Source organism: Lipotes vexillifer, unplaced genomic scaffold (assembly GCF_000442215.2).
Source record: "Lipotes vexillifer unplaced genomic scaffold, Lipotes_vexillifer_v1.1 scaffold291, whole genome shotgun sequence".
Classification (NCBI taxonomy): Eukaryota; Metazoa; Chordata; class Mammalia; order Artiodactyla; family Lipotidae; genus Lipotes; species Lipotes vexillifer.
Window position 1 is genome coordinate 565,549 of NW_006794559.1, and position 14,495 is coordinate 580,043.

The following is a 14,495-nucleotide window of genomic DNA, read 5'->3' on the forward strand; positions in this document are numbered from 1 at the left end:
TCTCTTACAGGCTTTGGTGGAAAGTTGGTGGGGAAAATGAGTGTGGGAGAAATAAGTAGTAAATGGTGTTTCCTGGGTGGTGGTCAGGCCCTCTCCCTTTTCAGTCAAAGGGTGTGTCTTTTTAGGCCAGGGTGGTTTGATCCAATGACCCATCTTATTGAGGTGACTCCATAGTTTCTGCTCTGCTGACCTCAGGGCCAGCCCTCTCTGTCACAGGGAGAATGTTCGAGGTTTCACTGAGAGGAAGGGGAGGTTCCCATATGGAATTTGGTGGGAAACTTCTGGGAAGGAACCTGGCTGACCCTTCAGGTGAAGGAAGAGCCTTGGTCAAGAAGAACCTACAAAATGAGGCTCACAAACTGGATGTTTTTTCCTGAAGAAAAGAGCTGAAGGGTGACTCGTAAGATGCAGCCCTAAGGTCTATACCTCACACTACAGGTGACCCTTGAGTGCCCCTTCTTTGTCACTGAGACAAAGGGTCATTCTTTCTCTGCCTCCTCTCCATCGGCCCTTGTGTGAATTTACTGCCATAACAGAGTCCCACAGGCTGGGTGTCTTAGAGATTTACTTTCTCACAGTTCTAGAGGTCGGAAGTTTAGATCAAGGTGTTGGCAGGGTAGGTTTCTCCTGAGGCATCCATCTCTCCTCGGCTTGCAGACGGCCACCTTCTCCCTGTGTCCTCACATGGCTTTTCCTCTGTGCATGCCTGGTGTCTCTGTGTGCGTGTGCAAATTTGCTCCTCTTATAAGGACACCAGTCAGATTGGATTAGGGCCCATCTTAATCCCTGTTTTAAATTGGTCACCTCTTTTAAGACCCTGTCTCCAAATGCCGTCACATTCTGAGTTACGTGGGGTTAGTGCTCCAAGGTAAGAATTTGGGGGGGACGCAGTTCAGTCCATAACAACCCACACGGCTGGGCATGTTTGTTCTTTTTTGCTTTTTCATTGCCATGTTCTCCCCCCTACCCCTGTCACATTCACTCTCACCCTGGCTTTCACTTCTGCAGCGAGATGGACTCTGAACCCAAAGCCCAAATCCAGCTCCACCTCCACCACAGCCTGCTGATTATCCTTTTAAAGCCTTCAGTGTGTCCCCGGGAGTCACACACACACCTTCCCCTCCCACTTCTTCCCTTCTGCCCTGATTTAAAACTTTCTGGTCACTGTTATACTTCAGTCTCCTTCTCAGTAGCTAACCATGTACAACACCGGGTTAATTTTTCCATGTACGTGGGTTTTATAGCATCATCTTTTTATTGCCATCGCCACCGTTCAAGCTATCCCCTCGAGCTCAAATTGTTGCCTTAGCTTTGTAACTGGACTCCCCCAGCCCCTGCCAGCCCGTCTCTCTTTCCAGCGCATTAGTATAGATCATCACATTCATTCCCCTCAAGTTCTACTTTTGTTGTGTCATTATTCTTATTCAGTGACTCCCTACAGGGTGAAGACCATATCTCTTAGCTATAGGCCTTTGATGTCCTTTGTGGTCTGATTCCAACCTAGTTTCCAAATGCATCTTTAACTCTGCAGCGTTGATTCTCACTTGTCTTCCTAAATGCCACCTGATTCCTGTCCCATAGCTTTCTTGATGCTGTTCTACTTGCCTGGAATTCCTTCTCCTTGTGTGTTCCCGTCTCCTTCCAAGCGTGACCCAACATTTGAGACTCAAGATAACTTTGTCAATACTGTAATATGTAGAATGGTTTCCTGGGAGAGGGGGAACAACTGCGGGAGGGTGGCAGGAAAGAAATTAATTAGGAGGAAAAGAAGAAATCGAGAGAAAAGACCCTACCTGACCTCACCTGGGTTTGTGTGAGTGTGTGTTTTGTTTCCTCAACCAGATTATAAACTCGGGAGCTACAAGATATGTTTTATCTATTTTGATAATGCCCACATTACTTGTTATGTTCCATGATCCATAAAAGGTAAACTAATGGATGCTAATGATATGGGTTAGGCACTGCTCATTATCTTCCCAGCAGACCACAAGTGTGTGAAAAGTGGTGCCTAGCTCATGGTAGACCCTGACTAATAATACGTAGAACACAACTGAATCTATCGTATCAAGAGCTGACTGTAAAACTAGAAAAGGATAAACTATGTAAAAGTATGCAGAAGGATGGGGCTTCCCTGGTGGCGCAGTGGTTGAGGGTCCGCCTGCCGATGCAGGGGACGCGGGTTCGTGCCCCGGTCCGGGAAGATCCCACATGCCGCGGAGCGGCTGGGCCCGTGAGCCATGGCCGCTGGGCCTGCGCGTCTGGAGCCTGTGCTCCGCAGCGGGAGAGGCCACGACAGTGAGAGGCCCGCGTACCGCAAAAAAAAAAAAGTACGTAGAAGGATAAAATATGCACAAATATTTGCATGCCTTGAGTGGCTAAAGGTGACGCAGTGTGTGAATGAGCCGAACGCCTATCAACTCGTGTGATTCCTGCAAGGGGGTTGGGAGCTGGCCATCTTGTGCTTCGGGGACGTGGCCACAGTGACGGGCAGAAGGCGACCAAGTGTTACTAAGGTGGTCTCAGTGAGTCTCCTGATGTACTTTTCTTCTCTCTGCTTCCCGCAGGCATCATATAATCTGCTCTCATCATGGGAGAAATAGAGCAGAGGCCAACTCCAGGATCGAGACTGGGGGCACCGGAGAATTCGGGGATCAGTACCTTGGAACATGGACAGAAGCCTCCCCCCACGCCTTCAGGAAAACTCATGTCCGTCAGAATCCAGATGCTGGATGACACCCAGGAGGCCTTTGAAGTTCCGGTAAGTTGGGGGCAGCCTTCGGCACAGGGAGGCTCGTGTCATTCCTGCGTTTCGGTGACGCGAGGTGGCAGGTCTGTGTGTTCAGCAGCTCCCTGCCCACCCTCGCCATGCTCCTCTGGAGCGTTCTGGTTCCGAGCTGTCAGTTTTTGGATTTATGCGTGGACCGCGCCCAGTGATATCAGTGGGTGTGTCATTTGAATTTTACTCTGATTTTCCATATTCAAGTAGATATCTGTGTGTATATGCCTGCGTATGTATTACTTATATATTTGAATTGGAGGGAACTGTGGTCTGCGTCTCAGTTTAATTTGTTCATTACAAGCAGTTCCTCTCAACGTCGATGCATGTGTGTGAGCACCCCGTTTCCCTAGGTTACTGGTAGGAAAGTTCCGAGAAAACCATCAAAGACCTGAATGGGTGTTCCGACATCAGAGGAGTTGCCGAGAATGTTTGTGGGTGGGGAGTCGGGGTGCAGAAGATCCCTGATCCCAGCCCCCAGTGTGGCAGCCCTAGAAGTGAAGAGGCCCCATCCCAGGGGCGGACCAGAGTGGGGGTGTCCAGGAGCCGGGCAGAGAAGAAGGAATGGCAGCCTTGTCCTTGCCCATCAGCTAGAGCTGCATGTCCCCGTGGTTCTGGTGTCTTCCTCAGAGCCCCTGCCTCATGGCCTCCTGCCCTCCCTCATCCTTCTCTCGAGCCTCCTGAAATCCGACCGCTGCTAGCGGTTCGGGAACCACCACCAGTTAGTTATGTGCAGATGCAGGATTTGTTCCCGTGGCAGGGAGAGTGCAGATATGTGTGTCCACCTCTGTAGAACTCTGACTGCACTCGAGTCCTCAAGAATTAATTAGCATCCGGAGAATTCACAGCACACTCTGGCTGTTTTCTGTGTTCTCCCTTGGGTACTACACCCACATCTCACATGGCTTGTGTGTGTGTGTGTGTGGGGGGGGAAGGAAGTAACTCTTGAATTCCAAACAGCCAAACTGTAAGCGAACTTTGGGAACATAACCCGTTTTTAAAGTGGAGACGATTCATCTGTTATTCCCGATGGCTAGAGCAACGAAAATTTAACAGTTGGCATTCATGTCTGCAGCTCATCATTTAATGGTTTATGTAATATGATTCACTAAGTCATATTCATTTCAAAGACAGTTGTTCAGAGGGTGTGAATTACCATTAAGTGTCTCAGGGAAGATAAACCTCAGGAAAGCTATGTTTAAACCTGCCAATTTATTGCACATTGCAAACAGCCTTTGTATCTTTCTAGTTTACAAGTTGTGGAATTCCTGGCTCTTCAAGGACTTCAGCTTCTTCATATTCTGAGGCACAAAAGCCGTTGCTAATCTGCTGAAATTGTAAAAATAGATTGCGGGGCACACCTGCCAGCCTGGTAGAGTCAGGCCTTCCGCAACATGTCCCAGCCTCCTCCCCGCGCCGCACCCGACATCCCTCCTGCACCCCGCCTCCTTTCTCTTCATTGCCAGACTGGTTTGGTGAGGTATTTCATTTCAGTGTTTCCTCTTTGGTACTGCTAAGGACTTCTGAGCCCAAGTCTCTAGCAACGCATTCTTTTTTTTTTTTTTTTTTTTAACATCTTTATTGGAGTATAATTGCTTTACAGTGGTGTGTTAGTTTCTGCTGTATAACAAAGTGAATCAGCTATACATATACATACGTCCCCATATCTCCTCCCTCTTGCGTCTCCCTCCCACCCTCCCTATCCCACCCCTCTAGGTGGTCACACAGCACCGAGCTGATCTCCCTGTGTTATGCGGCTGCTTCCCACTAGCTATCTTATTTTACGTTTGCTAGTGTATATGTGTCCATGCCACTCTCTCACTTCATCCCAGCTTACCCTTCCCCCTCCATGTCCTCAAGTCCATTCTCTAGTAGGTCTGTGTCTTTATTCCTATCTTACCCCTAGGTTCTTCATGACCTTTTTTTCCCCTTAGATTCCATATATATGTGTTAGCATACAGTATTTGTTTTTCTCTTTCTGACTTCACTCTGTATGAGACTTTAGGTCCGTCCACCTCAACTACAAATAACTCAATTTCGTTTCTTTTTATGGCTGAGTAATATTCCATTGTACATATGTGCCACGTCTTCTTTATCCATTCATCCGATGATGGAGACTTAGGTTGCTTCCATGTCCTGGCTGTTGTAAGTAGAGCTGCAGTGAACGTTTTGGTACATGACTCTTTTTGAATTATGGTTTTCTCAGGGTATATGCCCAGTAGTGGGATTGTTGGGTCGTATGGTAGTTCTATTTTTAGTTTTTTAAGGAACCTCCATACTGTTCTCCATAGTGGCTGTATCAATTTACATTGGTGTTCCCATATGTGGTTTGGACCGAGGGCCAGCAAATGCTGCTGTTGTGTGCACGAGCTACAGGAAGCCTTGTACTGTATTCACTTGCAGTTTTTTCCCTGAACCGAAGGATGTCAAAACTCTGGTTCTAGCTACTACTTAGCTAGGAACTATATAGGAACTCCCTGCCTAAGAAATAGGAAGCGAAGTGTGTTTGAGTCTTTTAAAAAGGATTTTACCAAAAAAAAAAAAAAAAAATGATTTTACTTGACAATTTCTGTCGTTGGTGCTTTGCATTTGTAACTCCTCTGCCTGGAAGGTTTCTCATACCACCCCCTTCCCACATAAACTCCTGTGCATCCTTAGAGGTCCTGTCTGTTTTACCCAGATGCCAACTTCTTGAGGCAGTGGCTGGGGGTGTTTTCTTCCCCCATTTCAGACCTCTTTGCTCATACATCTGTCAGGGTGGAGCTGGACCCCTGAGATTCAAATCCCAGCTGCATCTACTGACACATTAATCACCTTGGGCAAGGTACTTAATCTCTCTGTATCTCAGTTTTCTCCTTTGTAAGATGAGGCTAATCAGAAACCCTACCTCATTTTATGAGAATCAAAGAGTTGATACAAATAAAGGAACAACTCTTGGCACATACTAAGAGCTTGGACCACAATATGATTAGTGGTACCAGTGGGCATTTGCCGCTTCACTGCTGGCTTCTTGGGGCTGGGACCTTACCTTACTGTCTCATCCCCAGCACCTTGCACAGCGCCTGGCATGTAGTAGGTGCTCATTAAGTGTTTGCTGACTGAATATTAGGAGTAGACTGAATCTTACAAGTAGAATTAATGCTGTTGTTAGTTTTTCACATGCCTCATCCATTCATGTTTAATTTTTATTTCTGGCGTTGAGTCAAAATGTTCCTTCCCAACCCATGGGCAACAGATGTTTTCCATAACTGCCTGTAGAAAGGCAGCAATCAGCATTTTTATTGACTAAGCTGATTCTAAATTGCTACCTTGTGGTCTTTAAGAACAGCATCAGCCAGGTCTCTGCACAGCTGGGAAGCATCAGGCTGGCTGTGGTGACTCAGCCGCTGTGCTTGGGATTGGAGCGGAGGGATGCAGGATCACAAGAGACCCAGCTCCCCATAAGTGCTTTAAACCTTGCTCCAGAACTTTCTGCTGGGGATTCATCAAGGCCAAGTGTCTGAGCCTGGAAGTGGCCCCTTAGCCCACACGTGCTCCCTCCTCGGGCTGGGCACCCCGCAAGGATGGATCCTCCTCGATAATTCACATTCATCACACACATGAGCAGGCACTTGGCCAGAAGTCGTTACAGTTTCCCTTGGGGGACATTCTTCCGTGAACCACAGCTTTCCTTGGGGGATTGAGTTTCCTGGGCCTTTCGTAAGACTTTTGTTTTAGAGGATGGACGAAGGCAAAGTCATCATTTAAAAATGCATGTTCCCTAAACACTTCCTGGCACAGATAACCACACCAGTCTTCATCATTTCTTACAGCCTTGAATGAAGTCTTATTAAAGGGTTGAATCCTTTGGAAAGCGTGAGCAGTGAGCATCAGACTTTTCTACGCCACGGCTGGTTCTACCACCACCTTTGCTCTTGAACCTGGACGGTCTTTTTAGGTATTTCCTCTACAGAGTTGAAAGTTCAAAAGTACTATTTATAGTAAATTCTTACGGGGCGTCTTATCATCTTTATGTGGAAAAGGCTGTGCAGATAAGCCCCAACCTGTGGTTTGTGATATATGCAGCTTTCCCTTCCAACCAGAGATTATAAATCGAGGTGACTTGTGTGGGTCTGAAAGGGTTAAATGACTCCCTCCACTCCCACCCCCGCCAGGACCATCCCCCTTGAAGGTTCCTGAGAAGGTTTGATGTGTCCTGTCCTCACGACCCCGCTGGTAAACAAATGCTGTTCCTACTGACGTTTGTAGGGTGAACAGATGGCGTCTTCCCCAAGTGTTTATTCAGTTTACGTGTTTTCATTAGCAAGGCCACTCTAGCAAGAGTGAAGAGCAGAGGAAATAAAACGGAGCTATGTTTTGCTGCTTTTGAGCAGCCCTGGTGAAAACGCTTGGGAGAGATGCTCACAGGTGATGCAAAGACGCCTGGCCTTTGTTGCGGAGTGAGTGGGCATGGCCTGGTGCAGGTACGGAGCGCTCCGTGTCAGCCACAGCCATCCCGGGGAGTAATAATCATCGCGCCCTGTGTTTGTGTCTTGTCGGTTGCTTTACTCAGAAGCCTTTACAGCTCCCAGCTGCCTGAGGATAAAGTATGGATTTCTTAGTCTGGGGAGGCTGGGAGAGAGCTCGGGCCTTCCTGGAGGGCCCGCTGCAGATGGCTGAGCTGCTCCAGCTACTTCCGTTGTTATTCCCCACTGCTGTCCTCGGTTGGTTCATCCTGTGCGTTAGCATCTCAAGCCAGAAAATTCTCTTCCCTGTTTACATGCTTATTTTTGGCCTCCCACAGGTAGAGTGGGACCTCTGTGGAGGCACAGCCTCTTTTGTTCTTGTTTATCATCAGATTCTACACCTCAGCAGTGCCTGGACCCAGCCGATGCCATAACCTGCGACCGACTGCCCACACCTCTGTTCAGTCATTTGCCTCTCGCAAGTGATGAAAGGTGGCTGGCGCCGTCATCTCTGTAAGATGAGGGAACCCTTGGGGAGGTCTTCGAGTCACTTCATCACATTTGCACAGTGTTGGGATAGGACTGGGATTGGAACCCAGCCCTCATGACCCCAGCATTGTCCGCCTTCCCCGACCCCGAGCTGCCGCTTCTTATAAGATCCGTGGGCTACCACTGTCTTGCCCTATTGGATCTTTTCAAACTTGCCTCCAAGGCTCCCAGACGGAAGGCACCACAGCCTCATCTTGGGGCTGCTTTGGTTCTTTTTCCATTTCTAAACACCGGCCAACATCCACTAACAAATTTGTCAAGATCACCTCAACCGTCCAAGCCTCCCCCCGGGCCATCTCTCTCTTCTTATAGTACTTGTTATGCGTACCTCTAGTTAGACTTTGAGTCACAGGCTCTAATCTTGCTTCTCTCCCTAATTAGTTCCCTTATAAATAAACCCTGCTGTGACTTGGTTTCCTTATTTGCAAAATGAGGTGTTTGGGCCAGATGATATTACAGGCTATTTTTTCTCCCTTTCTTTTTTTTGGAAGTCAGCACCTTGTGTTGACATCTTTGTTGATGAATTACCTTTTCATGACTGTATTTGTTAATTCCCCAGGCAGATGGTAAACTCATGCAGAAAAGAGATTTTTAATCTTAAAAGACCCACAAAATTCTAAAAGCCTCCTCAGAGATAGTAGTTACTGTGTAACTAGTAAGTGCTCAAACCAACGTGGTCAGGGTGAATAAGCGGATGGTATACAATATGTTGCTTATGGAGCATCAGGCAACGTTAGGATTTTGTGTGTGTATGTGTGTGTGTGTTGGTGGGAGGTGGGTAACTTACATACATCTCACTAAACTAAATTGGGCCAAACTTTACACCACTTGAAAATTGTAGGTAGAAGATGGAAAGAAATCAAATATTTTCTAGACAACACATTATTAGCAGGAAGCAAACAAGTTTGTTGAAAACAAACATCTAAAATTTTTAAGAAAAATGATTAGGTTGCACGTCATAATGAAAGACTGCAAAGAGTTTTTTTATTTAGGGAGGGCAAAACTGCCTATGTTGTCTCAGACCTAATTTGGAGTCTCACACGGTCAGCCCATAAATGATTAAACATTTATTTCATTTTCCTACATTTTGAAATGAAGCAGTCGTTTAATTTCTTTAATTTTCACTGAAGCCTGGGCTTGACGTCAGTCGAGGGCTTGTTCCTCCAAGTGCTTTGTGGTTCTGCAAAAGGTCGTAAACGGTTAGAATTTGAAAACTGTCTTCATAGGCTTGCGCTCAGAAAAAAGGACGTAGCAGAAGTTTGTCTTTTTATTTTATTTTTTTATTTTTTTAAATTTATTTATTTATTTATTTATTTTTGGCTGTGTTGGGTCTTCGTTTCTGTGCGAGGGCTTTCTCTAGTTGCGGCAAGCGGGGGCCACTCTTCATCGCGGTGCGCGGGCCTCTCACTATCTTGGCCTCTCTTGCTGCGGAGCACAGGCTCCAGATGCGCAGGCTCAGTAGTCGTGGCTCACGGGCCCAGTTGCTCCGCGGCATGTGGGATCTTCCCAGACCAAGGCTCGAACCCGTGTCCCCTGCATTGGCAGGCGGACTCCCAACCACTGCGCCACCAGGGAAGCCCAAAAGTTAGTCTTTTAAAGAAGCTCTGCGTGTCCTTTTGGGGACCCCCCAGTTTACATCAGGAAAAGCTGAGGCTGATGGCTTGGAGCTGGCCTTGTGTCACTCACAGCCACTGTGTCTATAGAAAAGCATGCTCCTTTTCTGTCTTTGTCTTATTTTGAATGATTTTGTTTCCCTTTGTAATTTCTATTTCAGCCATCTTAGAGATGATGGCTTTTTGGATAAGCCACTAAATGTCCTTTTTTTTTTCTCCCCAAAGAGGTGGAATGTACATTTAACCAAGATCTTGGGGGGAAATATATCTTCCTTTTTAATACGTGCTCTGTTTCTCAATTCCCCTGGAATCGCAAGTCCCCGGCAGTGGGGTTATTCCTTGCAGTTGAATGGGTTATATGATCTTAGAAGGCAGGTGTGCGTTCAGGGGTCCTTTATTTTTTTCTTTTGCGTAAAATGCACGTAAGAGGTGATGGTGGTGATACCGAGACCTAAGTACAATTTAATTGACCATTTAAACCAGAAGGGAGATGTGTGTGCCCAGAGCTCCGTTAACTGCCCCTTAAGCAGCTGCAGTTTGAACCAGAATGAGGGGAAGGAATTTCACAAGTTCACTGGGCTTTTTAGAAATGAGTCCATATTTCTTTCCCCTTATCAGTGTTGCTTTTGGCTCCTATTATTAGCAGAGTTTCTGAAAGAGTATTTATGCCCACTCCGTTTTGCATGGTCCTTTCTGTGTTTTATTTAACTTGAATGATAAATGGTCCGTCTGGGTTTGGTCTCATGATGTTAAATTTAAGGGCTATTTTAATAGATAAAAAAATTTTTTTTCATAATTCATTTCAGTGGAATACTGTTAGCCTTCCTTTCTAGTTCCTTAGAAGCAGAGAGTAGAACTTAAATGTTGGCCCGAAATGTTTGTGTGCCCCTTTCAACTTCACTGTAGACCCTTGATCAAAGTCATTTCTGAGGCTCTGACGTGATGGCAGGAATTCTGTAACAGCTGTTTGCTATTTTCTCCCTGAAAAGTCTCTCAGTAGAAACTAATAAATAAAAGGAATAAACTGTAATTGAGAATGTCTGTATCAGACATTAAAGTGGGCCAGTATTCTGGGGAAACGTAGCGAGTTTGAGAAGCTGTTTTTTTCCCTCCCCCTTTTTATTTATTTATTTACTTATTTTGCGGTACGCGGGCCTCTCACTGCTGTGGCCTCTCCTGTTCCGGAGCACAGGCTCCGGACGCGCAGGCTCAGCGGCCATGGCTCACGGGCCCAGCTGCTCCGCGGCATGTGAGATCTTCCCGGACCGGGGCACGAACCCGTGTCCCCTTCATCGGCAGGCGGACTCTCAACCACTGCGCCACCAGGGAACCCCCTCCCCTCTTTTAAGTGGAGATAATAAATTGTCTGAATTATAGAAACAGAGTGGTTAAAGGGGAAAGTCCAGGGCCGCGCATCCGGGCTTCAAGGCTTACTAGCTGGGTGGCTCTGGGTGAGAAGATGACCACTCTCAACCCACGTCCTCGTCTCCGAATCCAGGGAACACGTATTTCACGGGGCCGAGGTGAAGCTCACGTGAAATACCTTCTGAGAAAACACCTCACAGAGTCCTGGATGCAGATTAGTTTCTCCTTAAAAGCTAGTCTTTTTTTCTTCCTTTCACACTAAGCTTTCCTCTCCTTGTTCATTAGCAGAATTGAGACTGTGCTTGCATTGTAGAGCTCTTGGGCCGGTGAAATGGAAAAGAAGCATATGAAAACACTTTAAAATTAAAAATGAGCATACTTGTCAAGTGGACTAATTCCCTTTTTTTACACCCCCAGCTTTCTACATAGTCTCGCGTGAGTCTTTCCTGAAATAGAGATGAGGATCCCAGGTGGCTTTCGAAGGTCTGTAAGAAGGAAGTGCCACCTGGACAGGTGTGATGAAGTCTCAGCTTCTCACAAGCAGTTACTCCCTTTTTCCGACGTATCTGTGGCTCCTCGGAGCTTCAATTCCCTTAGCTTTAACATCGAGGGGGTGTTCGTGTAGCTTAAACATTTTATGTGCATGTCACCTTTGCTGAATTCTTGGTCTCCTTCATTTGCTTAGTCCAAAGCCTCTCAGTTTTCCTAGAGTCAGGATTTTCCTAGGAGAACCTCTCACCCTTCTGGCACAGGTTGGCTGTAGGATTTCAAGGTGGTGGACGAAGGGTTTCAGAACCCTCTAGGACGGGTCTTCTCTGCTGGCTCCTTTGAAGGAAGCATTTAGCCGGCTAGATACCCCTGTGTTTGAATGTGAATGTGAAACATATTAACATACAAATCAGACTGATGTTTAAGTTATCTGCTATTTTATTTTTTATGATTCACTTATTTGCTCTTTCATCATTTCAGACATTGGAGTTGGAAATCATAGCTTTAACTCCTAAGAAGGATATTGGAATGATTTAAATCCGTTTCGGATCTGTAGAGAAAATGATCGTGTGAAAGCAATTCTAAAAGTCATACTTGATAACTGTGAGCCAGGAGCCTTATAGGTTTCTCCTTCCTCATTTATATAAACAGGAAGCTAGACTTGATACCCACAATAGAATTCCAGAGCACTGGTATTATTTTATGGAATGTGATCTTGGAAACACGATATGAGTCCCACGAATATTTATGGACACGCACGGCAAGGTGTTGCTGATAAGAAAATGAACAAAAATAATGGCTCCCCTTTAAAAAACCCCTTGCTGTGTGCCAGACTTTGTGCTACATCTGTACTTAACGTTCTTTCATTTATGGCTGATCATTGAACCTATGAGGTAGGCATGAATGACCCCAGTGAGGTGTAGAGGGCAGAAAGGGCTTGATCTAGGTCGTAGAGCCAGGGTCCCGGCCCAGCCTCTCTCTATACTTAAGCCCCGCTCTCCCCATGCCATTAGATGGGCTTCAGGGCCTTAGGGAGCCCATAGAGAGTCCAACAACCTACCACATCAGTCGTGCTGGTCCGTGAGACAGATGCCAATGATAGATACTCTTTAGTGGGTAGGATGGGTTAAGAGGGCTGAGCCTGCAGGAGGAAAGCCTAGTGACACACGGTGGTGACTGATAAGGGCCCCAGATGGAATGCTGGGGAGGTGACAGACGCAGAGGAAGTGAAGGAGGTAGAACTGATAGGACTTGCAGTGTGTGGGAAGGCAGCACCCAAGGAGTGGGGAGCACAGACGGTCCTTACGTTTACACCTGGGTGGCTCCGTGCTGCCACAGAGGACTGGGACATCGACTGGCCTTTCTATGACAACTGTTGTACCGGAAATGATGCCTTCCTTTAGTTGACGTGAAAGTCGCGTTGCTAATTTGCTGGTAAAAGACACTGCCTCGTTTATAATCACAGAGAAGAATCTGTGACTCTATAAATGAACCTCTGAGATTCACAGTGATTATGTAGATGGTGCAAACTGGAAGTATCAGATGTTGGTTGATTGCTTGCTTTCCACTTATATTAGGAAAATTATATTTACTCTGCATTTCAATTTCCTTGTCATCTGGAAGCAACTCTGTGCAACTTGCCGCACGTAAGTGAGGGCCAGGCTGGGAAAGCATTGACATCCAGTGCCTTCAGACGACGTTCAAAGTCCTTAGGAATGGGGGTGTTACCTGTCCTTTAATTTTGATGCCATTTACTGATGAGGCGAACTAATCAAGTGCGTTTGGCTGTCACGTCATCTTCCGTGGTCATTTGTCAGAATGTGTTTCTGCAAACAGAACTCAAATGCTCACGTTACCTTCGATCTAGATATAAGGCTGAGTGTCTAAAGCATTGAAAAGCGAGACCCAAGAGCCCTTGTTGAGTTATTAGGGTGTCAAGACAGTACCTTTTTCACGGTTACAATGTGTGTTGGTTTCCTAGGGCCGCCGCGACGCGGTACCACAGACTGGGCGGGTTCAACCACAGAAATCCATTCTCTCTCAGTTCTGAAGGCCAGAAGTTCAAGACCAAGGTGTTGGCAGGATTGGATCCTTCTGAGGGAGAATCTGTTCCGTGGTGCTGTCCTAGCTTCTGGGGATTTGCTGGCAGTCTCTGGGGTGCCTTGCATCTCTGCATCCATCTTTACGTGGCCTTTTCCCTGTCTGGGTGTCTGTCTCCAAATGTACCCTTTTTATTGGGTTGGCCAAAAAGTTCCTTCGGGTTTTTCCTGAGATGTTAATGGAAAAACCTGAATGAAATCTTTGGCCACAGCCCAGTGTAAAGAGAGCGGCCATACAGGATTAGGGCCCACCCTACTGACCTCATTTGAACTTGACCTCTGTAAAGATCCTGTTTCCAAATAAGGTCACGTTCTGAGGTACAGGGGTTTAGCGCTTCAGCCTGTGAGTTGGAGGGGCCCCAATTCAGCTCAGAGCAAAAGCGTATTTAAACAGTGGGGAAACGAAGGGGAAAGGACGTCGGTATTGCCTTGAGACGGCTTTCGCTTAACACACGCCTTTTAAAAATCAAACACTGCAGTCATTGTTCTCACTGAACATTTTGTAGGAAGATTTCCTTCTTGGTATATTTTTTAAAAACACAGTTAAAGCTCATTGTATGTAAGGCTGTCTGATGTATAACCCGAAGCATTCCTCAGTTCCTGATTCCAAGTATGTATCCCTGAACGGGGAACAGCAGAAACGGGAAATAAAAGGCATGCATGACTGATCTTCCTAGGTTCCGGGGGACACTTGAACGGGATAGATGTCCAGTAATAAATATCTGGTAACATTTTTATGGAGGTCCATGCCCCTGTGTTGGTGCTGTTTTTTCAGTGTTAGCATTGAGTTGGTTTTCCGCATCCTAGCTGAGCTGCCTCTCCATCTTGTCCCCTCCCATCACATCTGCCCTCCAGCTTCACAGGACCCTCCCCTCCCTCCACCCTCTTCTCCCAGGGCCCCCAGATTCTCCCTTGCTTTGCTGTGATTCTGGGGCGGCTGCCGTTCCTTTCTCCTCTGCTCCTACCCAGCAGCAGTTAAGAGTGGTTGGAAAAAATGTATCACAACAGAGGTTGTTGCCACTGTAAATTTACAAACTCAGATCTTCCGTGGTCCTCGGAGCATCCCAGTGACTGTGCCAGGGTGCCCCACTGCTTTCCTGGCTCCCGCAGTGGCTGTTATAGACCTTCCCAGTCCCTTCCAGTCAGCTCTCGCATTCCT

The 14,495-nt window shown here is 46.7% G+C and overlaps 1 protein-coding gene across 1 annotated transcript in view; it reads left to right on the top strand.

The window, feature by feature from the left end:
* The first annotated feature begins 2,566 nt into the window (after positions 1-2,566).
* The window catches only part of FARP1 (FERM, ARH/RhoGEF and pleckstrin domain protein 1), a 242,706-nt gene continuing 230,777 nt past the window's right edge, over positions 2,567-14,495 (top strand). Inside the window, exon 1 of the mRNA XM_007467218.1 lies at positions 2,567-2,758. Within this exon, the coding sequence (XP_007467280.1) occupies positions 2,588-2,758 (171 nt within the window). The 5' untranslated portion in view covers positions 2,567-2,587. The remainder of the gene's footprint in view (positions 2,759-14,495) is intronic.